Source organism: Coregonus clupeaformis, chromosome 33 (assembly GCF_020615455.1).
Source record: "Coregonus clupeaformis isolate EN_2021a chromosome 33, ASM2061545v1, whole genome shotgun sequence".
Classification (NCBI taxonomy): domain Eukaryota; kingdom Metazoa; phylum Chordata; class Actinopteri; order Salmoniformes; family Salmonidae; genus Coregonus; species Coregonus clupeaformis.
In genome coordinates this window covers 30,568,110-30,595,591 of record NC_059224.1, presented here as the reverse complement: position 1 = coordinate 30,595,591, position 27,482 = coordinate 30,568,110, and the positions used below count along the sequence as shown (strand labels likewise).

The following is a 27,482-nucleotide window of genomic DNA, read 5'->3' as shown; positions in this document are numbered from 1 at the left end:
GAGAGAGAGAGAGAGAATGATAGAATCCATCTTGATTCCAGCCTGTAGTTGCTAGGGGACGGTTGGGGTCCAGTCCCTTTCCTCCTCCTATCACGGCCTCCCTCTCTTCCACATGGCTTCACTCAACCAGGTTTTAAACCACCCAGGTCAAAGGTCATGACACATGTTTGTAGATGAAGGATTAGTGCTTGGCTGATTTGAATACCATTCACCCCCAGCCTCTCCTCTCCCTCCATCCCTCCAATTAGTGTGCAGCCCCCTAATAGAGCAGTGGAGGGCTGAGACGGCCAAGAGCACCTCTCTCCTTTAGCTCTGCTCTCTCTCACAGCAGATCAGCACATCAGTCTTTTCTCCTAAGCCCTCTGACTAACTCAGGTCTCTCAGCTCTACACAGAGAGACAGGCTCAGGAAGATTACCTAATTATCTACTAACTATTGCTATTAACCAAAAGAGTCAGCCATCTTGGTTTATGCAATATCATTCAGTTAAAATGGTCAATTTGATTCAGTTGACGCGTGAATGTGCTGTCAGAGGCGGTTATTCATCACCAATATCACAGGTTCACCCAGTTTCTGGAGAATCAGCTGTATTACGCTATAAGAAGGAGGTGACAGGACACATTCACCCACACACAGACACGCACACACACACACACGTGCACACACAATGCGGCATTGGAAGGAAGAAGCTAGCATGTGATTGAGACATCTCAGACTCTGAGGGCTATGGAAGACTAATCCGTGAAATGAAACTTCACTGGTAGGAGGGGGAGAGAGGGGAAAGCATAAAGAGATAAGACAGAGAGAGGAGAGGAGTGAGAGACGGAAAAAGAGAGAGAGAGAGAGAGGGAGGGCGGCAAGCCCTTGAGCTACGAGGATCAGCAGACAGACATCGGAGGCTCAGGATGTCGCTCTCCGAGCTGCAGGTAAGGCAGGGGGAGGACAGTGTCACCTCACCTTACAGAGGCAGGGAGAGAACTGTGCAGTGGCGGGGAACAAAGCCAACCCAGGGAACAGGAAGCACAATGTCTAGCCTAGGACAGTGAGGGGAAGCTTGCACTCACTGTATTCCATGTCCGCAAAACTAGAACAAAACACAGGCCACTCAAATCCATTCTAATTCAATATCCTCCTCCAGCTGTTATCTCTGAAATCACTGCCCTGATCTTTGTCACCTGAGACCCAATGAGAGTGGCTGAGTAAATAAAACAAGCTATAGTCTGTTGGTAACCGTGACCATGGTAATGCAATACAAACAGACCCCTGAAAGATGAGTGTGTGTGTGTGTGTGTGTGTGTGTGTGTGTGTGTGTGTGTGTGTGTGTGTGTGTGTGTGTGTGTTTTGTGCATGCACATGTGTGTGTATGTGTGTGACTCTCGCTCTTTGTCCCTGAAGAGGATTAAAGGAGTAGTTCACTATTTTACAACTTGATGTTAGGATGGTTCCTCACTCTGAAAGTAGTCTATGGGCCAGGAGAAACTGGAATCCATGGTTCAGTTCTCTTTAAACAGCCACTGCTAACTTTAGCCACCACAAGCTAACAATCAATGGGAGTGATGGGTGCATGTGAGCATGTAAAAAAATAAATAGCCAAATCACCTTTAAGTAACATCAAACAAAATATGGAGTTGATTTGAATTGATTTCAGGTGATTTGAACATAATTTTTAAAAACATGCTCACATGCCCCCATCACTTCCATTGATTGTTAGCTTGTGGTGGCTAAGGTTAGCTGACATTTGTAGTGGCTGTTTAAAGAAGACTGAACCCTGGATTACATTTTCTCTTGGCCCATAGACTACTTTCAGGGTGAGGAACAATCTAACATCAAGTTGTAAAATAGTGAACTACTCCTTTATTAGCGCAGGTCGAGTGTAGGTGACAGTGCTGAAGTCGTGCCTTGGCGCTAGCTAGAGAGTCGTGCCATCTCTTCTCTTCAGCTGCCACACGTCTCTTTCATCTCCAGAGCCCAGAGTATCAACGGCACAGTCTCATAATGTCCCTCTGTAGCCATGAATATGGATGGCTCTGTTCTGCCTGCCTCATTCTTCCTAATGGGAGGAATTAGGAAAATAACCTAATGTGCAGTGTTAATGACTCAGACGATTGTAATTTTCGCTCTATGCATATGTATTACCTATTTGTAAATACTTTTGTCTAATTAAATGGGCTGAGAAGCTCTAGGTTCACTAGAGGAAAAAATGTGGATGAAAAGGGAGTCGTTTAGTATTTCAGAGGGAAATTAAAGATGCTTTTAAAAACGCCCATGAACAAAGAATACAAGTCATAATCTATAGTGCATTAAAAGGGATATAGAATGAGCACTCAATTGCAGCCATACAGTATATAAACATCTGGGTCATAAAAACAAGGGCTGGAATTTGAATGATAAAAGCAGCAATTTGTAAATCATTGTTTTTATGAGAAGAGTATAATTCTTTGCCATTGTTCAGAGGACAATGGTTTGTGTTCTAGTGCAGTCTGGAGGATTTATGGAACTAGTGGTTAGTGTGCTTCCAGTGATATTCTATATAGAGGCTATTGTGGGGCGATAACTCAGATTTAATCTCACTTGTAAATTCTGGGACAATTTTTCAAAAACATAAACTTTAAGTGTCTTGTCTCCGCGATTCATTGGGAAGGAAACCCTTTGTCTCACACTGGGATAATTGTATTTTGGGAAGGACAGAGGGAGAGCTAATAAAGCCTCATATCTGCCTCCCTCTGATCCTCTGTTCAGGATGAATAATTCTACATTGGAATGACATCTCAATCATTTCAAAACTAGATATTCCTACCAATGTTACATTTCTGATATATATTCCATGTTTGAATGTTAACGACAATTTGTGAATTGTGAATGCATGACCATTAAATGAACAGAACGGGCATCCGAAAAGCACCTACCTTCACCTTCCATGAACCATTCATACCTTTAAACATGTACCTGTCACACTCGAAAGGCAATACTATTACACAATTGACATTACAATTGCCAATACTTAACACGTTAACATTCGTATTTAGCATGTACAGCATCAAATCAGAGTCGTAGGAATGCAATCATTATGCATTATAATAGTCCCCATGAGTTGTTTCAGTTTCATAGCCTACTCCTCATTGACCTTGGCTTTGCTGGTATTTGACTTCCTCTCTGCGTACCTGCACTAGTTTTGTGTGTCGGTGTGTGGCTCAAGGGGTCATAGCTGGCATGTCCCGTGGCAGTCAGTCTAAGAGGACAGAGCAGAACAGTGAACCATAGATCCAGTCAGTGCACACACACAGTCTGCTGTCACTTTCCCTCCCTGGCACTCTGTTATTTAACTCTCCTTCCTCTCCCTCCTTCCCTCCTCTCCCTCTTTTTCTGCCTCCCGCCCTGACAGGACCTCCCTCGGCGCCACAGAACCTGGTCTATAACATCAACCAGACCACGGTCAGCCTGGAGTGGAGCCCGCCGGCCGACACGGGTGGCCGCAACGACGTCACCTACAGGATTATGTGCCGGCGCTGCAGCTGGGAGCCGGAGGAGTGCATGCCGTGCGGGGGGAACGTGGGATACTCCCCCCAACAGGCGGGATTAGTGGACACCTACGTGAGCGTGGTGGACCTGCTGGCCCACGCCAACTACACCTTCGAGGTTGAGGCAGTCAACGGGGTATCTGACCTCAGCCGCACCCAGAGGCTGTTCGCCGCAGTCAGCATCGCCACCAGTCAAGCAGGTAAGGAATCTGATTGGCTCATAGAGATAAAATATAATGTTCTGTTTAATTCTGTGGTTTGGCTAGATTCTAGAACAAGGTCCTGCATCCTAACTGAGAGAAGGAAAAGGTGTTTTTTCACCCTTCCCTGTAAACTAAATTACTTGCACTTTCATATTCCGCTGGTGTGATCTAGAATTGCCTTTTTGTTTAAGTTACAAAGAAATACACATTTTCATATGTGGCACTTCATGTTCTCCTAGATGTTCTGGAAAAGCGAGGAAGATATGGCCCTTTTAGGATACAGTATAAAGTTAAACGTTTGCACTTAGTGTATGCACTATACAAACTAGCATATATTACATACAAAACCATATAGCTATTTTGCACTGAGGTCTGCAGTACTAAGTACCTTAATCATACCACATTGGCATTAATGATCATAGGCTGATCTACAACATTTATAGTTGGCATATTACCCAGATTAATTTAATGTGTGTATCTGAGATATTTACAGATATGGTGGCAAACATTAGTAGCATAGCAAGGCTTGCTGCCAGTTGTACCATAGGAAACAGTGCGTGTCGCTAACTCCCCTGGGAACCTAACATAATTAAAATGCTGTCTTTTTTTGGTGACACCAACTGAAAGCAGCACTACACCTTTTTTAATTCATTATTTCTATGGATCCACCAAACAAGATTTATCTTTCATGCTCAAGCATCCATGAAGCACAGTTGGTGACAAAAGGGAATACTAACTAGGGTCATTAAAAGAGGGTTGCACAGCCATTGTAGCTTGTAAAGAGTGTTTGGGGAATATTATCATCATAACCATGTTGCTAACCAGTAGCTATGAGAATTCTGGAACTCGTGTGGTGCACACTGAGGCTCTTGTGGTATACGTTTAAGTTTGAATTTGAACCACCTTTCAGATTACCTGAAATGAGGCTTGGGATGTTGTCTTTTTAGGCTTAGCTTCACCCCAACCCAACCCTATACATGAATGCAGAAGAGCTGCAACTCTTTCGAGTTTTCTTGCTCAAAGAATTGGGGCAATCCTGAACATGCAGCCATGTCCTGTGGTGCTATGATACTCTCCCAGTAAGATGAATCTGCATACAGGATCTGTTGCATTTCAGACATTTTTGATTGCACTCATTATTTGTTTGCATGTACTGAGAAAAAAACCCATCAACTAAACAAAATAGAAGATATCGCAACAACCCCCATTCTAAGATTGCCAAAAGGAGAGAGAGGAGAGATAAAGAGAGAGAGCGAGAGAGAAATAGAATGGATAATTGCGGCCAGGCAGCAGAATGAATGTGGGTTAAACTGTAGGGAATGATGTATGTTCTGTGACACGGTTCATGACAGAGACACACGCTGGATGGTTCTAGGGGTTGCCTTGCCAAGGACACAAGGACACTGCAAGGAGGTAGACCTGCAGGAAAAGATGAGAAAAACAATTAACACATGGCTCCCTCAGAGCCTCTTATAATTAAACGTGGCATGTTGACAACAGACGATTACTCTGTTAACCCTGAGGAATATTTAGCCATCAGAAGTAGTGGGAAGTAGAAGGAAGCGTTTGATGAGGAATAAATTATGTTTACGTCTTAAAGCTAGCATTAGGCTACTATTTGAAGCAAGAATTACATAGTTTGAGATGTTCACTACTATTTAGTGTAATTAGATGTGTTTATAGATGTTTTGTTACCCTATAGCCTAGATACATTATGACTAATTTCAACAATTAGTGATGTAACAGACTGCTTGGCTTCAGTTTGATGATGTGCAAACACATATTGTTAGTGAGATCCTCATATGAGAGAGCAGCAAGAATCAGTGTTACTGTGTAGGTAGCAGTCTAGACATTAACCCTGTCCTGCGGTGCTTTCAGCACTGGCCACTGGGCCCTCATCATGTCCGGCTGCTGTTCCCAGGCCATTAGGGAACGCTCCAGCGCTTTTTAATTGGAACGTCAGCACTTCCTAAAACAATGGCACCTTCCCGAGCAAGCATGTACAGTAGGGCCACATTGTTAATGAATGACTGCAATAATAAACCCTTTTACGCCTCATCATCCAGAATTGATTAACCTTTCCTCGGGATGGCGGTAGAGAGAGAGAGTGAGCCATGGTCCTGAAAAAGCCTTGAAGAGAGGAGAGGAGAGACCATCTAGCAGGTAGTGCCTCTCTCTCCTGCTGAATGATAATCAACCTGTGAAGAAGAGAGAAGTAGTGGAGCAGAGTGACTGACTGGGGGAAGGAATGCTCCGGAGTGCTGCGCGAATGCAGATGGTGATCCATCTGATTAGGAATTCACACCTCCCCTAATTATACCAAAGGAAGTGTGAGGAGTAAGACTGTGAGGCAGTCTGCAGCCATGGATGAGTTGAGGAGCTACACACGGTGCTGAGTGCTTATTGTTCCCAGGAAAACCTAATTACCTCTCAGCTCTGTCTATAAGTGTGTTTAAATAGCTACTGTTGGTGACGCGGCGCATACAAGTTCATCATCTTGATTTGTCTTCGACTCTCCCCCTCGCATCCTCACCACATCCTCCTACCCAGGTGAAGGAATATGAATTTGTCATCACATCTTGATGAGGTGGAGTTTTTCCGGGAAAAGTTAGGCTAGCTAGACGGAGAGTGCATTTCAATCAGGGCTCTATTGTCGCTTGACAACACTACAGCGCTGCCCTCGAAGGTCCTCCATACTCCGGATGCTTTCATGCCGCCACACTTGTAAAGAAGGCCTTTTGTTCTTTCAGAAGCCTGTGAGTGGCAACTGCTTATGGAATAACCATTAATATTTATTCAAGAAAGTGTGTGTGCACATCTCAGCCCAAAAATTCCCTGTGGAGAACCAAGGTAGAAATAAGATTGGAATTGGTTAAGGGGAATGGCTATATGAGCACAATGTGTGGCGTAACACTCAGCCACAGACCAGTGGATGATGCTGTTAAGGTGTGAGCAGAAAGAGGCGTAACAATATATTAAAGCTGCAATATGTAACTTTTTGGGCAACCCAACCAAATTCACATAGGAATGGGAGTTATAGATCTGTCATTCTCATTGAAATCAAGTCTAAGAAGCGGTAGATCTATTCTATGTATGCTATTCTATGCTTCCCGTTTTTTCCGTTGAGTTTTTGCGTCTTTTACTTTCGGTTTTGTATACCAGCTTCAAACAGCTGAAAATACAATATTTTTGGTTATTGAAAATATATTGCACAGCGGTTTAGATGGTCCGATGATTCTCTACACTATACAGTACATTGCTTGTTTTGTCACATGAACTGAAATTAGGCAAACTATTAGATTTTTAGCAACCAGGAAATGGCAAAGGGATGTATGCATATTGCACTTTTGAAGAGGGAAGGGGGGAAGCTGTGGAAATTGATTTTAATGCTGACTGCTCATATTAGCCAGGAGCAGCGAACAGGTTACATACTGATAGAAACGTCTACTGGCGCTGAGCAATGCTGTTTGTGTTCAGAGCCCTCTAGCATGAGTCAGTATGGGATTGGGATATAACTTAGCAACATGTATTATTTACACCTCGATGTAGATTGGGGCTTGTCGTTTATTCTTCATTTCATCCTCCTTCATGGTGGAACTGTAATAGATCGCACATTGATAGCCTTTTATGATCAATTGTTGCAGATGAATGGATTCAGATTAAACAATGTTGCTTCTGGGTTTATTTTTAGATCATCTCCATCAGGACTATTGTTGCGTAACTTCATATTTACTTAAAATTAGATCAGAGTGTCCTCAAGTACAAACCTATTTAAACATTCAAAGGGAACAACAGGCTATTCCCTTTGCTACCATTTCACTCAGTGAGAAAATGCATTGTAGCACGCATGAATGTAAGCTAAGCATTTCACTTTGATCTGAAAAGCCTCTCTGCTCTAGCATTGCGTGAGAAGCAAATATCCCCCTTTCAACACAAGTTGTTGGGCTGCTAGTATTGTCAGGACTACGTTATTGTTTGATGTCAGTCATTTGTATGAAAGTCTACAGCAACATACAATTATTAGTGCTATGATTGGATAATTAATCTCCCTTAAAGCGCCTTTCAGCAGTAGAAACAATAACAAAGCTGAAGGATGGGGCTGGAGAAATGTAATCACTCTCAAAAATTCATAGACCGAGCTATGGATGCAAGGACTGACCATCCATGATCTCAAAATTATAGTTTTAACTGTGTTTTGAGGCTATATAGTGTTTGTTTACATTTTCTTTGTTTACAAACAAACTTTTATTTTGGGTTCTGATGGGGTACCATAGTTGATCATGAGACATTTATAAGTTCAATTCTTCAAGAATCTGGGTACATGGGTACTTATCATTAATTTAAAGTCCAAAAATGTTGGGAGTGAGAAGTGTTTAAACAGGCAACCATGCAAGCTAATACTCTGTGGTTCTCGAGCGGTAATCTATATGGTCACTTTATCTACACTTTATCACCACAAAATGGATATTTCTCAATGCATTGGTGAGAGTAACACTTTTGGAAACAAAGGCCCATTGATTGATTGCTTTTATGTCCTAATCTGTCATGGTGGCCTTAAACAGAGTGGATTGATTCGGAGGATTCCCCACTGACCACCACCATGGTAGCTGGGGCCGGTGTCATTTTAAAGTTAAGCGGATCCTCCTTTGTTGCATTTGTCAGTGGTTTTATGTTACCTGGGAGCCCATTCTTTTCCCCCACAATTTTTTCTCTGTCCTTCCACATGCAGTAATTTGATGAGAGCTTGGCAAAGCAGTCCGATTCAACAGCTGCAATATAACAGCGGTGGTCTCCCCGAAGCACAAGCGCTCCGGCACTTAACCTGTAGGTTTCTGTAAATGCCTCCTGATTTGCCTGTCACCCAATCCGTCAGCAATGAATAATTTTCATGGAAGGTGCACTTTAATTACTTTCCGATTTAAATGGCATTATCGTGGCCTATCTAGGTAATTAATCTCCCCAAGTATCCTGTTTCAGTCTTTTATTGCTGGCAGACGAGCCACCTAAACCCCCCTGAATCTGGTGTGCATGACTGAGCTCTCTCTCACAGTAGCCCCACAGTGTTCCCTCTTTCCCCTTGACTTGGTGCCTATCACCAACAGTGGACAGCCCAGTGGCAGAGGGGCCTTTCTCTGAGAACACACAGAGTTTAAGCGCTCCACGCACCCTGTCAGAATGACAGCCCTGTTTCTCTCTCTCTGCCTTGGAAAGGACACATTTACAGATACGGTTACAGGCTGACTGTGTTGAGGAGCTGTGAAAAACACATTTGTTACCGTCCACTAAATAGCATTTGAAAAAATGACTTTTTGTTCCTTACCTGTTCGTAGCTGGGATCATTTTGATGAAAGGAATATCTATAAATCTCTCATTCTGTACTTTGTTTGTGTTTCTAAGTGTGTTGCGTTTGCAGTGATGCGTGAACATTTGTAGAAAATAATGTTATTTGATATCTGGATTGAAAACACTGTCGGGAACTGCAACTTTTTTATGATTATGATGTTGTTTTGCCCAGCTGGGAATCTTGTCAAAGTTAAAAGGCCACGGCGCTGATTCTTATTCAGTTTTATCTTCTAGCCGGCGTTTCCCACAGAAGTCAGGATGGAGACCAGTTTCATTATTTAGACGCCTGTGAAACTGCAAAGAAGTTTGAGGCTACAAAGCTTTTCCCAGGCTACCTATTGTTTACCTTAGCAACAGCAACTGAACTTTTCACTCTTCATATTCATATAATTTATTATATGTACAGTATTTGACAGGGACATCAATCAACATTTCTGTAAATGTGCCAGATTAAGCCAGCTAGCTAGTTTTCAACTGTTCCAACAATTCCAATTTTCACTTTTTATGTCTAGGACTAGGAACCTCAATTTTTCCTCTATGGCTCATTTGTTTAAGACCACTGGCATATAGGAGATACTGGCATATAGGGAAATTCCATGTAGTACAGATTATGAGCTCAGTGAAATTAATGTCCTTACAAAGTAAATGTCTATTTGAGAAATGTCATTAAGCACAAAAATGGAACTCTAATATGGTTAATTTCAAATTTGATTGGACTCTTATTATTAACGAGTTTCTTTGACTGACAGCTCCTAATTGAAGCAGTCCGTGGCTGGATGGAAATACCGGATGAGGACTGGGATAAATAATAGCATGACCTGGGAACAATGAAACACTAATGAAAAATTATGAAAATATATTTAGGACTGATAAAATGACTCATAACACAGGTTCAGAGACAATGCCTTCATTCTTATATAGAATAATGGATTTCGCAATGCATAAACCTTTGTTTTCAATGAGGCCACACTTTTTGTATACCTCTGAGTTGCTGAGAATGTATTCAGCATTAGTATAAAACTCTTGTGTGTAATTACCTCCGGCACCTTCAAGATGTGTTGACAAGCTGAATGCACCGATGAATACCCCAAAAGACATACCACCAGAGGTCTCTTCACAATCCCCAAGTCCAGAACAGACTATGGGAGGTGCACAGTACTACATAGAGCCATGACTACATGGAACTCTATTCCACATCAGGTAACTGATGCAAGCAGTAGAATCTGATTAAAAAAACAGATAAAAATACACCTTATGGAACAGCGGGTAGTGTGAAGAGACACACATTCAGATACAGACACACGCATACACACACGGGCGCGAACACACAGTCATTTTCTTAACTCTATTTTCTTAAAACTGCATTGTTGGTTAAGGGCTTGTAAGAAAGCATTTCACCATAAGGTCTACACTGGTTGTATTCGGCGCATGTGACAAATACAATTGATTTCATTTGACTTTACACACACTTACATTGTGGTATTGTTGTATGGTGGTATCATACATTTTGTGTTGTGGAAATGTAGTGGTGTATCGATGTTATATGATGTACTGTTTTATATTTTTTAAATGTGTACTGTAACTGTCTTGATGTGTTTGGACCCCAGGAAGAGTAGCTGTTGCCTTGGCAGGAGCTAATGGCGATCCCTAATAAATACAAATACAAATATATACATACAGTACATATTCATGGTGACAGTGGTTACAATAATAGAATTAAATAATGTTGTAAAAACTATTAATATATTCACCCAGTGCTTGGAATAGAAATTGTGTTTACGATAAACCAGGGAGCTCCTTTGGAGAAGTCCAGTTGACCAGTAAGTAGAGCAAGCTGAGGCTGGCCTGTGATGCTATGCAGAGGTTCTATTCCCTTTACTGCCCATGCGGGTGACTGGGAGTCCCCAGTAAACACTCACATACTCTCTCTTTCTCTGACACGCACACACACACACACACACACACACACACACACACACACACACACACACACACACACACACACACACACACACACACACACACACACACACACACACACACACACACACACACACACACACACACACACACACACACACACACACACACACACACACATAGACACACCAGCTCAGCATGCACCTGTGACTCCCAGGCACTGTGTTTATATGGAACACATGCTCGTCCATGCTAGATCCCCTGGCTGGAAAGGGCTCCAGCACTTTGCAGCATAGGCATTCAAGTGTTTCATTTCCTGCCGAAGAACTTAAAGGAGTTTGGTAATAAAACCTAAATAGTGATGCATGTCATAGGTGCCTGATAGTTGCCAAATCCCCATGGACCAGAGAGAAAAAACACACACTCCCACGAAGCCATTCCCCAATCTCAAGGCCTTGATGGCTTGTTCCTTTCACAGAGGGCACTTTCCCAGCTCTGCTGTGGGTGCAGACTAGAGGAATACCTTACGTGTGGACCAGACAGTTTAACTCAGGGTGACAGGTTTAACTCTATCTGCTAGACTGCCACACACTGGAAAACAGCTTGGTCAGCCTGAGGTTAAAGACATTTGATATCCATTTGCAGTCTATTTCAACTTGTCACCATTACTTTTATACAGAGAGAACAGTTTTATTTAGACAACTCTGTGCTGCAGAACAGGAGCTGCAACATGTTTGCAACAAGCAAACAATTACCTACTTTTCAGAGTTTACAGTTTATTTTCTTCTTATTTTCTATTCAGCTTTGGAAGAACCACAGATTGTCTTATGGGAAGGGATTTGGCATAACACAACAATGTATTTTGGTAGCAGTGAGAGAGACATTTTTCTCTGGGTCTGTGAGCATTACTCACTAAAAAGAATAGAGGCAGATTGACAGATCTGTTGTTTCACTCTTTCATTGTCTCATCAGCATACTGTCTCCTGCAGTGAGGGGAACTAATTATGTCTTCAACCCCATGCTTCACCCTTTATTCAGATCATCACACTTGGAAATAATAATGAGTTGGAGTCAGAAGAACACTTCGGCTCAGAACAGGATGAAAAATTAAAAAGAAAGAAAATCCAGAAAGCCTTCAAACAGCAGTTGCCACCTCTGAAAAAACCTGCTGTTAATCATGGGCGACCTCTTGACCCCAAAGCTGTCGCCTCAAAAGCCTTACAGCGACTATGACTCGGTTTCATCTCACTAGCTGCTAGTCTCCTCAGCTGTGCTAACTGAGCCCCTCACCTCCCCTACAGTACCAACAACATATCTGACAGCCATCTGCTAGGCTGCTTTTAATGATTTGATATGAAAACAACAGTAAAAAGATTAGAGTTCGCAGTGTGTTGGTTACTGGTTGTGGAGCAGATGGGACACACATCTGGGCTGGAGAGAAGCTGGGACTGACTGGCAAGAAGTGACCTTCTGTAGGTTTTGAAACCAACATTCCTCCCTCGCTCCCTCCCTCCTTTCCTCAGTATCCATGCCCAGAGGAGAGGGTGGAGTCATCTCTGTGGTCATCTTTGGTTGTCTTAAACAAAATCCTTCGACTGTTCTGTAAGACGATCTAGAGAAAGCCTTTTTTGAAGTGTCCCTTCGGTGTCCTATATTAACTAGGGAGTTATGTAGTAGGGAATTTAATTGCCTATTTAACCTTGTGCATCAGTGAAATGTAATAATTGTATACTCTGATGACAAAAACATGGTTTCACAACTTAACACTGCTGGAGAAATGGCTTAATTACCCTCTGTGGTGTCTCAGGATATTTCTTCAGGTAGTACATTAGACAATAGTCTGTGTTGGGGATTCATTATCCTTGCATGACCAGATTCAGCCATTTTGCTATTCTTTGTGTTTGTTGTTTGTTGTGATTGTGTGGATGTGCCTAAAGCTTAGGCAACAAAAGTGCTTTCTAGGTCACGTAGTTCCTCATGCATATAAAACGACCATATTTCTTACTGGAGTTATCAATATATTTTTCTTTGAAGAGAGCCAGGATTGTGTTTTTTGGGATTGTTTTCTGAAAAGTATTCTCGGAGGAAAAATTCAATTTAAATGAAACTTGGAGGAGCTGATGTCCTCAGAGACCGACATAATGAAATGTGTTAAATTCCTCTCAAATTGCCTCGCTGTCACACCACTGAGTAGCCGTAGCCAAAAATAAATACTGTCACATAGCGGCTAGACTAATACACTTTGGCAATACCTTCTTGTTTCAGACTGTGGATACTCTACATTACAGGTAACTGGCACATGGGCTGATACTGTAAACGTCAACTGCTCCACGATGGCTTTACTAAGCTTGCTGCTGGCAGGTGAGAGGAGGCTGATCTCCCAGACTTAGTTTTGTTAGTTTGTTATCTCCAGATAACTGAAAGGTAGCTCAGGTTAAATTGTGTGAACATTCCTGATATTTACATAATAATATGACAACATCCTCCAATTAACTGGTGACAAAGTGGATTTGCTAAAGAAAACATACGGTGTGACACAAAGAGAGGCAAAAGCCTCTGTCTGTCATTGTGCTATGGGGGTAATTGGGAACGGGGTTTGGGACAAGCTCAACAGCCTGAAAGCAAACGATTGTCCAGCCCTCCCACTTAGACCGAAGCCTATTCCTTACTGTCTAACAACACCCAGAAATGACCAATTACTGTAATGGCAAATCCTTCCCTCAATACACAATGGCTGAGAGAAGTGACACCTGGCTCGTCTTCATCAAGAAGGTTTACTTGATCTCTCAATTGAGGGATCCTCGGTCACTAACTCCCCCTATACGCACACCATTTAGCTGCCTTAGTCCAATTTCAGATAATTTTGTTATCCCCTTGGGCCCATTGTTGTTAGGAAAAAACCTACTATCTGTGTACAGGTTGTGTGTTTGTGCTATCTGTATTGCTGGTGGTCCTACTCAGTGTAGAATATATATCTGCATCACCCCCCCTCATTCCCTGTCCTAAATCCACATCGAGGCAAAATCGAGAGTGCAGGAGATATGGACATGAACGGCTGGACTAACTTTTCTTTGGTTTAATAGTGAAGGATTAAGGCAATTCAGACTGTTAAAGAAAGAAGAGGCTGTGGCAGCATTTTAATTGTGCTGTTTGATTAATGGCTGTTGCGTTAGGCCAGGCATTTTAAGGCGGCTTTCACACCAAATTGGTTTGGAGCGTTTTTTCCGAACTCTGGTTTGTTTGCCCCCTTAGTTCGGTTTGTATGGACTTGTGTGAACACTCTGTCCACAATCAGGAGCGCACCAAACAACGCACTGTGGTTCGCTCAAAAAGGATGTTCTCGTACCGTTTCCATTCCTACCGTGGTGCGGTTCGCCTCAGTTGAGAACGCAGTCCGGAGCAAACACAGGAAAATAACCAGAGTCAAACAGTATTATTGATTGTTTGACTGCGAGCATTTGATAAAATGCACACATTATCATAACTTGATATCTCTGAAACATCCATTTGCAGATTAGAGGAAATCAAGGGCTATACAGGGGATAAAGGTTACTGAATATACTGTATTGACTGCATGATGCAGTTAGAGCGTCTATTGCAATGTTTTCCTCCCGTGTGTTGTTGGAAGATCAAAGGGAAAGTAATATGACGATTAGGATGCTCCATGATGATAATAGATGGATTTAACGTGAGCATTTTTCTTCCAATAAACAAATGACTTGCATGGACACGTGGTTTTGTCTAGGCAGTTTAGTTTGTTTAAAATGTGGCAATGTGAAACCAACCAGACCAAATGAAAAACAATACAATGTAACAAATAATCAAACTCTGATTTGAACTATAGCTCAGAATTATGTGTGAAAATGCCCTAAGAGACAACACAATTAATTGTGATTCAAGGCATTGACTACTGATTAGTTCCATGTGGAGGGCTGAGAATTTTATTTGACCAGAATGCGTTTTCATTTGTACTAGATTAGGGAATGTCCTCTTCCCCACCTAAAGACAGAAGCTTGAGTTCATACTGCACCTGCCTTCTCTTTGAGAGAAATAAAACACAATTCCGAGAGAAAATTTGGAGTAAGATATTTTTTTTTTTTATCTAGCCAAGCTCAAAACTTCAAAGACCTTACCAGCCTTTCTATTCCTACCCTCACATTTCAATACTTTCCACTGGCCGTGTTCCTCCTTTCATACGACCAGAGAAACTGATTCATCTGCCGAGCCTTGCTGAGTTTTATTGGACCATTCCCTGGGTTTGTCATTTTAAGCAACGATCAATAACTTAATCATAAAGCCATTAAAATGTCTCGCTTTGGTCGCCAATTCAGAAAACATTATGCAGCTAATGGAGCAATTACAAAAATGTGTCCTGCTTTTCTGTGGGTACTTCAAAATCAGACTCCATAAATATAGCTGGTCTGTCCTCTACAAAAATGTTTCTCAACCTTGAGTAAAATCTTGATTTGTAGCTTTTATAACATTTGCCATTAAATACTTGAGACTTGTATTCTATTCAAAGGGCCATAGGCTACCTCACTGATAGTGTTGATATATTGCTTTATATCAGAGATTCATTGCAGTCATCTTTTTCAGACATTGAGGGGAGAAGAAAGAGTGAAGAAGTCCAAGAGTTAGTAACCAAATATATCCTCTTATCAGACAAACTCTGCAGAGTTCAGGGAGCTGACTGAATAACATTCTGAGGGATAATTACCATGAAATAATGATGCCAATGTAACTCATAATGATAGGGACCCTGGGCTCTGGCACTATGTCAAAATGTGAGAACAGATTCATATTCACACACTCACACATGCACATACTAGTATTATCAGAATACCAAAAAATACTACATTTATAATACCCCATTCATTTTTTCCATGACTTGTGTAGCAGCAGAATCATTTCAGCTGTTGTGTTGAGAGATCAGTTGTTTTCCTGAGAGCTGCGGTCTTGGGGAATTAGTTTAACCACAGGCAGTTCAGGTACTGAATAGAAAACAACAGCAAACAGACCACATCCTCCTACATCAGCAGACAGAACCTCCTGTGGCTCTATTTCCTGGGTTAAGGGTCATACTGATGTGGACAGTACAGCTTTGCCAATATCCACCAACTGAGAGGTGGGACGGCTACCTTCAAACATCTCCTTTTTATTGTTATTCTGATCCCACACAGAACAGTGTTGAAGAGGCTTAGGGGGCTGCTTTCTAGGGAAATGGAGCTGACCTGGTTATCTACTGGGTATTACAGTGGTGTTGCGTTTCTCACGGCAAACTGAAGCCGATTTGTGCCCAGCGATTATGGCCAATCACATGCCCTGGAAGCTGGCTGAGGCGAGGGGAGTAGGGCAGATGAGGGACAAAGGACACTGTCTGACTGGTCTTTGTAGGGGGGAGAGAGAGAGAGAGAGAGAGAGAGAGAGAGAGAGAGAGAGAGAGAGAGAGATCCTCTCTAGGCAGTTCTGTGTTCGGCTAAGCAACCTGAGAGAGGCCATTGTTTTAGCAAGTAGCACATCACAGCCATTTGAAATCACAGGGGGAGGGAAGGCAGCCCTTTCTAATGCTGTTCAACTAATTCCCAATTTAGGGGTGGAAACAACGTAAGACTCCAATGAGTTTTAGCACGGCAAAACAGCTTTTACCCAACACTTTAAAATTAATCATGGTTACTGTTGTGTTCAAAACAGATTGTTACAAGCTGGGGAGATGTGGCAAACTGACTCTGACATTTTCTCAAAAGCCAGGAGTTGTAATGTTTTGCTGTGTTATACGGGAAAGCCCCATAGACACAGTCATTGGGTTTCTCTGTGTATTTTAAGCAGACATTAATCACAATCAGTTACTGTTTCCGTTTAGCTAATATAACAGACGTAATAGCTAGATATGGCTGGGTGGGCCCGTCACATTTAAGATCATCAACGCATCTACATACTGTAGATAGATGAACCATCAATACTGTGTATTTCTACTGTATTCTCTGAAATAACTATGTTTGAAGCATGTTGTTGAAGTGTAAAGTGAGCTAAGGGGGCCACACCCTGTCAATGTATGTGTCTGTGTCTGTTTTTCGTCATGCCCTGTCATTTTGTTTTTGTCTGAACATAAAAAAGACATCAAGCTTGCTTCACATCAGACAGATGAATGATAGTGCAGCTCACCGGCGATGACAGACAGAAAAAGCCGACCTCTATAACTATACCATGACTAAGCAGACTGTTTTACGCAATCTGTGTCTTAGCTGTCTGTATGGCTCAGTGGAGGGCAGGTTCAGGGCTGAGGGCTAAGTTTGTCTGGGTGTCTGAGGCAGGGTTTACTCATCTCGACCACTGCTGCTGCTGCAGGTATGTGGGCCTTCCCCGTCATTACTGGCTGTTTGGAGTTGGGTGGGCGTGCCAGCTCTGTCCCTTATCGCTAGGCACGCTAACTCCAGTAATGCACTTCTCTTCTCTCTTCGTTTCCCGGATGGGGCACAGCTGAAGCTGATGTTGTTTTTCGCATGGACAGGCACGCTCGCCTGTCACGGGCGGAATGAGTTATGCTCCGTCCTACGCCCACTTGGATTATTCCTCCGACTTCCATGTAAGGTCATTATCACCTCAGCGCTAGCCGGTTGTGGTTTGCGGCGGTAGCGACGGAGGTTTCATTGATCGCGTGGCGAAATTGGAGGTAGAATGAGGTGTTGCTAGGTGGGGTTGTGGCTGAGTCATTTATTGGATTTGTGGGGGGATTTACGGGCAGACATGAAAGAGCTGTGAGGCAGCATACCTCCCCTCTGTGCATGACCGTGATCTGTGGCTTTGGAAACCCAGCTCACCTGAATCAAGAGCTGCCAGTAATCTGTGGTGAAAACTACTGGGGTTGGCAAAAATAATTTTAGTTTTTGTGCTTTTTTTGGCTAATAATCGGAGCTGTTTGTCTGTTTTTTTGTTCAGTCGACATTCAAGTTTTTGTTGAATAAAACCCAGCTCGACTCTCATCTCCCTGTCGTGATTCTGTGATGCCAATTTTGCTACCATGTCCCCACTCACACAGATGTGTCCCTCTTTCCACTGATTTCAAACAGAAAAAAAATACACTTTTACCACAAATACGTGATGTTCGAAAAAGGTATTCTTAATGATTGTGCTGCTCCTGCTGTATCTGTTGACAGACTCAGGTAGTCACTCAGTACGCTGGCCACAGCAGCACCAGGGGTGATGATGATGTCTTTTTTTCCCAACATACCGCACCCCCGCAGCTGTCCAAATTGTTTCAAGTAGGCAGGGTTATTTTCCACACTGGGAAGAGATTGTCTGCCTTTGGCCTGGAATCCACAGGTATGGGCCTGACTCAGTGTTTTCAAAAAGAGAGAGGGAGAGAGAGAGAGGAAGAGAGAGAAAGAGAGAGAGCGAGAGAGAGAGAGAGAGAGAGAGAGAGAGAGAGAGAGAGAGAGAGAGAGAGAGAGGCAGAGACAGGGAGATGCCTGCCGGCTTGGCCTGGATCTGTTGGCAATCAGCACGGTGCGTCCAACCAGTGCTCAGTGCAGAATTACAGACTTGGCTGGAGGGGCTCTGGATATGATTTCCCTGTGATGGATGCTGTCCAAGACTGTGATTAAGGGCATAAGAACTCTGATTAATATGATCATCTTGGTGATGACAGAGGTATTTCTGTAATGGATGTTTATGATGCCAACCCTCGGTGATCACGTTCCCCCCCATTCCTGCTACACGGTTTTAATTTGAAATGTTAATATTTGCCGTGGCGATGCCAAACATAAGATTTATTCGCAGCTGATAAAGAAATGAGTATGCGGGGCTAAGGCAGTTTAAGGCAGGCAGAGCTGCCTCTGTGGGAAGGCATAGATAAGTAGCCATAATGCTCCAAACCCTTATATAATAGCCATGCCTGGATTCTGACCCAAGCAAGCCCCATCAGTCTCCAGCACACTGCATTTTATGAATGATCTTGCGTTTCAATCCATGTATGGCTCGGATATCCAATCAAGGATTTAGATGCATGCGCCAGGGGACTGGGGCTGTGCTTTGACCTTTAATAGAAGCGAGGAGGAGGTGGAGGGTCTTGTGGCTGGTTAGCAGCGGATCCTGTAAATAGTTGCAGTCAGACCTACTCTTAGGAACGTTCGTCCGTGTGCGCCGCTGCTGTTATCTGCCTCTGTGCCTTTTCACACCAGAGCCTTTGTTTTATTAAGATCAATGATAAAGGCTCTGTGTATGCAAACACACATCTCTGCTTAAGCCTGTTAGTATATTTGAAAAGACATGCCTCACAGCTGCCTGCAGTAGAAAGGTCATTGAGGCGGCCGATAAGCAGAACCAAGCATCTACATTACTACATTACCGCCTGTCCCGCTACTTTCATTTCTCATCTGGGCCGCATCTGTTGTTTCACAGACGATTCCCTGTGACATTCAGTGTGCTGAGCAGGACTTAGATATCATCATTAGAATACAACTCCCAAGAAAAAGGGATTTGGACTAGCATGGGCATGGCATGTTTTTATGACTTCATCATTGGGCCGTGAATTCCATGGATCTCGGGGAAATTCTGCAATTAGGAGCCGGGATCCGGGATATGGCCCTGTATATCTTCCAGGAAGGCTGTTCTGTTCTGTTCTCCGACTAGGATTTACTCAAATTAAGTGAGTTCAGATGGACTCAAACAAAACCTAGATGTATTTAAAAAGCTGCAGAGCTCTCCCTCTGTTTTTGGCCGTGTCATTTATTTCTGACGACCGCCGTGAAACACGTCTGCGCTTAGCACCGTTTACATTCTTCTCCTCTCACATCCAGGCCTACTGTTTATAGTCAGTGAAATTTTGATTGCCAACGTAAGTCAACAAAAGCCCTCATTTGGCAGCTAGTAAAATGTATTGCATTAAGTTGAGCTCTCGTATACCCCCCCCCCCCCCGATGTGAGCAGCAGAGGATTTGACAGAAATGCGTAGCTGAAGTGCACTTTTTATGATGAAGTTATCAAATCAAATCAAATGTTATTTGTCACATACACGTGTTTAGCAGATGTTATTGCGGGTGTAGCGAAATGCTTGTGCTTCTAGCTCCGACAGTGCAGTAATATCTAACAATTTCACAACATATACCCAATACACACAAATCTAGTAAGGAATGGAATTTAAGAATATATACATATATGGACAAGCAATGTCAGAGCGGCATGGACTAAGATACAGTAGAATATTATAGAATAGAATACAGTATATACATATGAGATGAGTAGTGCAAGATATGTAAACATTATTAAAGTGACTAGTGTTCCATTTCTTAAAGTGGCCAGTGATTTCAATAGGCAGCAGCAGCCTCTAATGTGCTAGTGATGGCTATTTAACAGTCTGATGGCCTTGAGATAGAAGCTGTTTTTCATTCTCTCTGTCCCTGCTTTGATGCACCTGTACTGACCTCGCCTTCTGGATGATAGCGGGGTGAACAGGCAGTGGCTCGGGTGGTTGATGTCATTGATGATCTTTTTGGCCTTCCTGTGACATCGGGTGCTGTAGGTGTCTTGGAGGGCGGATAGTTTGCCCCCGGTAATGCGTTCGGCAGACCACACCACCCTCTGGAGAGCCCTGCGGTTGCGGGTGGTGCAGTTTCCATACCATGCGGTGATACAGCCCGACAGGATGCTCTCAATAGTGCATCTGTAAAAGTTTGTGAGGGTTTTAGGTGCCAAGCCAAATTTCTTCAGCATCCTGAGGTTGAAGAGGCTCTGTTGCGCCTTCTTCCTCACACTGTCTGCGTGGGTGGACCATTTCAGTTTGTCAGTGATGTGTACGCCAAGGAACTTGAAGCTTTTCACCTTCTCCACTGCGGTCCCATCGATGTGGATAGGGGGGTGCACCCTCTGCTGTTTGTGAAGTCCACGATCATCTCCTTTGTTTTGTTGACGTTGAGTGAGAGGTTATTTTCCTGGCACCACACTCCCAGAGCCCTCACCTCCTCCCTGTAGGCGGTCTCGTCATTGTTGGTAATCAAGCCTACTACTGTTGTGTCGTCTGCAAACTTGATGATTGAGTTGGAGGCGTGCTTGGCCACGCAGTCATGGGTGAACAGGGAGTACAGGAGGGGGCTGAGCACCCACCCTTGTAGGGCCCCAGTGTTGAGGATCAGCAAAGTGGAGATGTTGTTTCCTACCTTCACCACCTGAGGGCGGCCCGTCAGGAAGTCCAGGACCCAGTTGCACAGGGTGGGGTTCAGACCCAGGGCCTCGAGCTTAATGATGAGCTTGGAGGGTACTATGGTGTTGAATGCTGAGCTATAGTCAATGAACAGCGTTCTTACATAGGTATTCCTCTTGTCCAGATGGGATAGGGCAGTGTGCAGTGTGATGGCGATTGCATCGTCTGTGGATCTATTGGGGCTGTAAGCAATTTGAAGTGGGTCTAGGGTGACAGGTAAGGTAGAGGTGATATGATCCTTGACTAGTCTCTCAAAGCACAATTGCATGTAAAGAGGCCAAATTTGACTTCAGGGGTGAATGCAGGGTCTCAGTGTAGTGTTGTGGTTTGTACTGTAGTACACTAACCTTTGTTTACTCCGTATGTTACAGTGTCTTTCTTTTTCTGGTTTCAGACTTCATTTATTATTGTCTGTGCCCTCATTATGGTACATTAGCCCAGTTGACTATTATAGGCAGGGAAATGTCCTAATGAAGGGGTCTGGAGCAATTTCTCACCCGCTGACCCTCTGCTATGAGTCACACACACAGCTTCACAGCTTGGTACAAGGCTCTACTTAAGTTGTTATGGAGGGTGACACACAGGATACCTGCTGAAACGCATTAAATATCATTTCTTTGCAGACCTAAAATTGGGCAATCTTGAAATTATTAATTGGTGATTCAAATTCCGGTCTGAAAGCTTTCATTATATATTTTTTAAGATACAGTATATCATTGTCACATGATATTTAAAAATAGTAGTAACATATAGTACATGATAGACGGTGACACTTCAGAAAAGTTCTGAAGGCGAGTAAATTGGATTTGATATCTCACTGATCCAGGAGAATACAAATGAGCATACGATGGGGAGGCTAGGTTTTCTAAAAGGTCTTTGAGCGGGAAGATAATGATGTGGAAATGTCATTTTGAAGGCCCCGTCTAGCTGTCAGTACTGAAGTGTTAGATATGTATTCATCATTGGCCCCTCAGTTGTGAAGCTGACAGTTCTCCGATGGAACATGAAAGAGCCAACCTCCCCAAATCAGGATTTGCTAATTGCTTTGAAACAGATGCCCCTGTGACCTCCATGCAAAGGTGCCCTATATTTCAGCATTGTCATTATGCAGGTAGTGGTCTGTCCTCTAGCTAGCCAGTCTGTTGCTAACTCTATTTTGAAGCACACCCCATCAACGGTACTTATATAAGGGTATTTTCACACACCCTCATTTATACATAGCACTCACACTGAATTAGAATCAGATAAACTATAGAGATGATCAATTAAGTATAACCCACCGATGAATAAGACATTATAGCTTTAGCTACAATTTATAGTTAAATCCTTATTATCTGTACGTAATGACTGGTTTGAAAAGAGAATGAGATTGCCAAGTGATGGCAGTGACAGGAGAGAGGCCTCGTTTAGCTAAAGGTGCAGAGCAGAGCTTGGGAATTTCTCAGTTACTAAGAACTCCACTCAGCGATGTCATCGACATGAAAGCTGAAGCCTGATCCATCTAAAAAATGAAAGTGTTACTTAACGGGCTGAACAATTTATGTCTGCAGTGGTCGCTCTCTCCGTCTCCCTCCCCAACTCTAAATGGAGGTGATAAAGCTGTGAGCGGCGGTTGCAGATGGGGATGCACATTTCCGTGTGTGGCTCGTCTTGGCGGGCAGGCAGGAGAGAGGGCGGGCGGAGGACACTCACGGGTCGAGGCCCACTAGCCAGAACCTTGTCACGCCAATTCCGATAGTTCCCCTTACATTCATCAAAGACCTCATTGTCTGAGGTTTTTATTTTCTGGCTCACTGAGCCTGTACTGACTGCACTGAACACAAAAAGTGAATTTTCCTTCTCTCTTCTGCTCCCAGTGTACAGCCTACTGAGTGATTTGAATACCCTTCACTACTAGGCTACTAGGCCCCGGCTGGTTTCAGCCCAGGCAACACTACACTGCATCACAGCCAGTCAGGCTATATAGCTCTGGGAACCTAGGTGCAACAATAAGGGAGTTCAACCACTTCCTACTCACACACAAACACACGCACGCATGCACGCACACACACCAGGTCTACTTCCCCTGGCCCACTGCTTCAACGTCCCTCTCTCTCCTGGGCGCCGCCAACATTTAATACCAGGGAGTTTTTCTCTCTTATGGGAGTCACAATGTCAAATGGGAAGTCATCTTGATTATGTCATAGCTCGTTAGTGTCAACCCTGGGACCATTCTGTCGCCGATCTTGATGTTTTCATAGACTTCTAAAAAAGTCTCCCAATCTATTAAAGTTGAGTGCCTTAACAAAGTGGGTCATAAATATAAAATTGTGGTCACTACAGGATGAAATCTAGACGAAAAACATGTCTGAGGTGGTTCCTGTCTGTGTGACATCACACCCGTTTCCTTAGCCTAATATTTATATCATAAGCCAATGTAGGTCTATGTTGTTTGTAGGTGTTTAAAGTGTTGGAAAAATAATGGCGCCGGAGGGAATGGCAGCCGTTTTACGGGCTCCTGACCAATTGTGCTATTTTGTGTATTTTTTGTTGCTGATCTTAACTTTTTTGGTAGATAGTGTTTCCGCCACAGGAGGTTGATGGCATCTTAATTGGAGTGGACGGGCTCGTGGTAATGGCTGGAGCGCATTCAGTGGAATGGTATCAAATACATCAAACACATGGTTTGATGCCATTCCATTTGCTCCGTTCCAGCCATTATTATGAGCCGTCCTCCCCTCAGCAGCCTCCACTGGTTTACGCCATCGTTTCCTATGACCAAAAATTGCTTTTGGACATCAAAACAGCTATCACTAACCTCGATTTGGACGAGGCGAAAGACATATTGATTATCCCGGACAAGGCCGTAATCCCCGACACCCGTAGAAGGCGAAGACGCCGCTATAAATCGCCTCTAACCTCTATTCTATTGGCGAATGTGCAATCACTGGAAAATAAACTGGACAAGCTCCGTTCAAGTCTATCCTATCAACAAGACATTAGGAACTGTAATATGCTATGCTTCTCAGAGTCATGGCTGAACAAGGACATGGATATTATAAATCAAGCTGGTTTTTCTATGCATCGGCTGGACAGAGTCTGGTAAGATCAGGGGTGGTGGTGTTTGTCTCTTTATTAACAACAGCTGGTGTGCAATCTTTAATATTAAGAAAGTCTCAAGGGTTCTGCTCGCCTGAGTTAGAATACCTCATGATAAGCTGTAGACCATACTATTTACCAAGAGAGTTTTATTCTGTATTTTTCATGGCTGTCTATTTACCACCACAAACCGATGCTGGCAATAAGACCCCACTCAACAAGCTGTATAAGGCCATAAGCAAACAAGAAAATGTTCATCCAGAGGCTCCTAGTGGCCGGTGATTTTAATGCAGGAAAACTGAAATCCGTCACCTGTGCAACTAGAGGGATAAAAACTCCAGATCACCTCAACTCCACACACAGAGACGCATACAAAGCTATCCATTTGACAAATCGGACCATAACTCTATCCTCCTGATTCCTGCTTACAAGCAAAAACTCGAACAGGAAGTACCAGTGACGCACTCAATATGGAAGTGGTCCGATGAAGCGGATGCTAAACTACAGGACTGTTTCGCTAGCACAGACTAGTGAAACAGGGATTCATCCGGCGGCATTGAGAAGATTACCACATCAGACACCGACTTCATTAATAAGTGTATCGACGACGTTGTCCCCACAGTGACCATATGTACATATCCCAACTAGAAGCCATGGATTACAGGCAACATCCGCACTGAGTTAAAGGCTAGAGCATCCACTTCCAAGGAACAGGACACTTATAAGAAAAGGACGTTTATAAGAAATCCTGCTACACCCTCCGATGAACCATCAAACAGGTAAAGCGTCAATACAGGACTAAGATTTAATCCTACTACACCGGCTCTGACGCTCGTTGGATGTGGCAGGGCTTGTAAACTATCACAGGTTACAAAGAGAAACCCAGCCCAGTGACACAAGCCTACCAGACGAGCTAAATGCCTTCTATGCTCAATTCGAGGCAAGCAACACTAAAAAATGTGTGAGAGCACCAGCTGTTCCAGACGACTGTATGATCAGCCGATGTGAGTAAGACAAGGTTAACATTCACAAGGCCGCAGGGCCAGGCGGATTACTAAGACGCGTACTCAGAGCATGCGCTGACCAGCTGGCAAGTGCCTTAACTGACATTTTCAACCTCTCCCTGACCCAGTCTGTAATACCTACATGTTTCAAGCAAACCACCATAGTCCCTGTGCCTAAGAACACCAAGGTAACTTGTCTAAATGACTACCACCTCGTAGCACTTACATCTGTAGCCATGAAATGCTTTGAAAGGCTCGTCATGGCTCACATCAACACCATCATCCCAGAAACCCTGGACCCACTCCACTTTGCATAACGCCCCAACAGATCCACAGATGACACAATCTCTATTGCACTCCTCATTGCCCTTTCCCACCTGGACAAAAGGAACACCTATGTGAGAATGCTGTTCATTGACTAAAGCTCAGCGTTCAACACCATAGTGCCCTCCAAGCTCATCACTAAGCTAAGGACCCTGGGACTGAACACCTCCCTCTGCAACTGGATCCTGGACTTTCTGACGGGCCGCCCACTGGTGGTGAGGGTAGGCATCAACACATCCACCACGCTGACCCTCAACACGTGGACCTCTAAGGTGTGTGTGCTCAGTCCCCTCCTGTACTCCCTTTTCACCCACGACTGCGTGGCCGCACACGACTTTAACACCATCATTAAGTTTGCCGAAGACATGACGGGGGTAGGCCTGAATACAGACGACGATGAGACAGGTCAAAGACCTTGCCTATAGGGAGGAGGTCAAAGACCTGGCATTTTGTCGCCAGGACAACATCCTCTCCCTCAACGTGGGCAAGACAAAGGAGCTTACTATAGGAAACGGAGGGCCGAATATGCCCCCATTCACATCGACAGGGCTGTAGTATAGTGGGTCAAGAGCTTCAAGTTCCTCGGTGTCCACGTCAAGGACCTATCGTCCAAACACACCAACACAGTCGTGAAGAGGGAACGATAATGCCTTTTCCCCCTCAGGAGGCTGAAAATATTTGGCATGGGCCCTCAGATCCTCAGAAAGTTCTACAGCTGCACCATTGAGAGCATCTTGACTTGGTATGGCAACTGCTCGGCACCCGACCGCAAGGTGCTACAGTGGGTAGTGCGTACAGCCCAGTACATCACTGGGGCCAACTCCCTGCCATCCAGGACCTCTATACCAGGCGGTGTCAAAGGAAGGCCCTAAAAATTGTCAAAGACTCCAGCATGGCAAGCGGTACCGGAGTGCCAAGTCTGTGACCAAAAGGCACCTGAACAGCTTCTATCCCCAAGCCATAAGACTGCTGAACATCTAATCAAATGGCTACAATTTACATTGACCCCCTTGATCATTTATTTATTTATCTTAATTGTTTTGCATGGACTCCCTTGCACTGGCTCTGTGCACACTCACTAGACTCCACCTACACATACTCTATACTACACTGACACTCCAACACACAACACACACACACACGCACTACATACGCTCACACACACAAAACACACATACATGGATATTGACACCACACTCACACATAGACACCCATACCTTGCTGCTACTCTGTTTATTATTACATGTCCTGATTGCCTAGTTACTTTTACCCCTACCTACATGTACATAATTGTATTACCTCAATTACCTCAACTACCTCGTACCCCTGCACATTGACTTGGTACTGGTACTCCTTGTATATAGCCTCGTTATTGGTTTTATTGTGTTACTATATCCTTTTTTATTGATCAAATATGTGTTACTTTTTAACTGCGCTGTTGGGAAAGGGCTTGTAAGTAAGCATTTCACTGCAAAGACTACACCTGTTGTATTCGGCACATGTGACCAATGACATTTGATTTTATTTGAAATGTCCCTGTAATTAGAAGATTTCCTGTCTATTGTGCAGATCCTGTTGAAGAATAGATGCAGCAATCTCCCCCTCGTATTTGGTTGAAATGCTGTTAAGTAACCATAGCTTTTAAGATGGTATACAGTAAGTCATCTAGGATAGTCAATCAATAGTGTGGGCGTAAGATACTCAAGCTTGACTTCAGTGGTTTCGTAATTAAAAGACGAGTAGTTTATAGCCTTGGTTTGGTTCACAAGCCAAGCAGAGGAGCAGAAAGAAAGAAGCTTCTATAATGAACAGACAATTTTTTCTACCTCTGCCACTGCTTCCGACACTGTAGACTTACTCAGAACCAACCGTCTGAGTGAAAGAGAAGCGGATATTA

General features: G+C 43.6%; 1 protein-coding gene across 10 annotated transcripts in view; it reads left to right on the top strand.

Moving 5' to 3' along the window:
- The window catches only part of LOC121549019 (ephrin type-A receptor 7), a 99,813-nt gene that overhangs the window by 34,037 nt on the left and 38,294 nt on the right, over window positions 1-27,482 (top strand). For all 10 annotated transcript variants that reach the window (XM_041860799.2, XM_041860797.2, XM_041860789.2 and 7 more), the window contains exon 5: window positions 3,383-3,718. In XM_041860799.2, coding sequence (XP_041716733.2) covers window positions 3,383-3,718 — 336 coding nt within the window. The remainder of the gene's footprint in view (window positions 1-3,382; window positions 3,719-27,482) is intronic.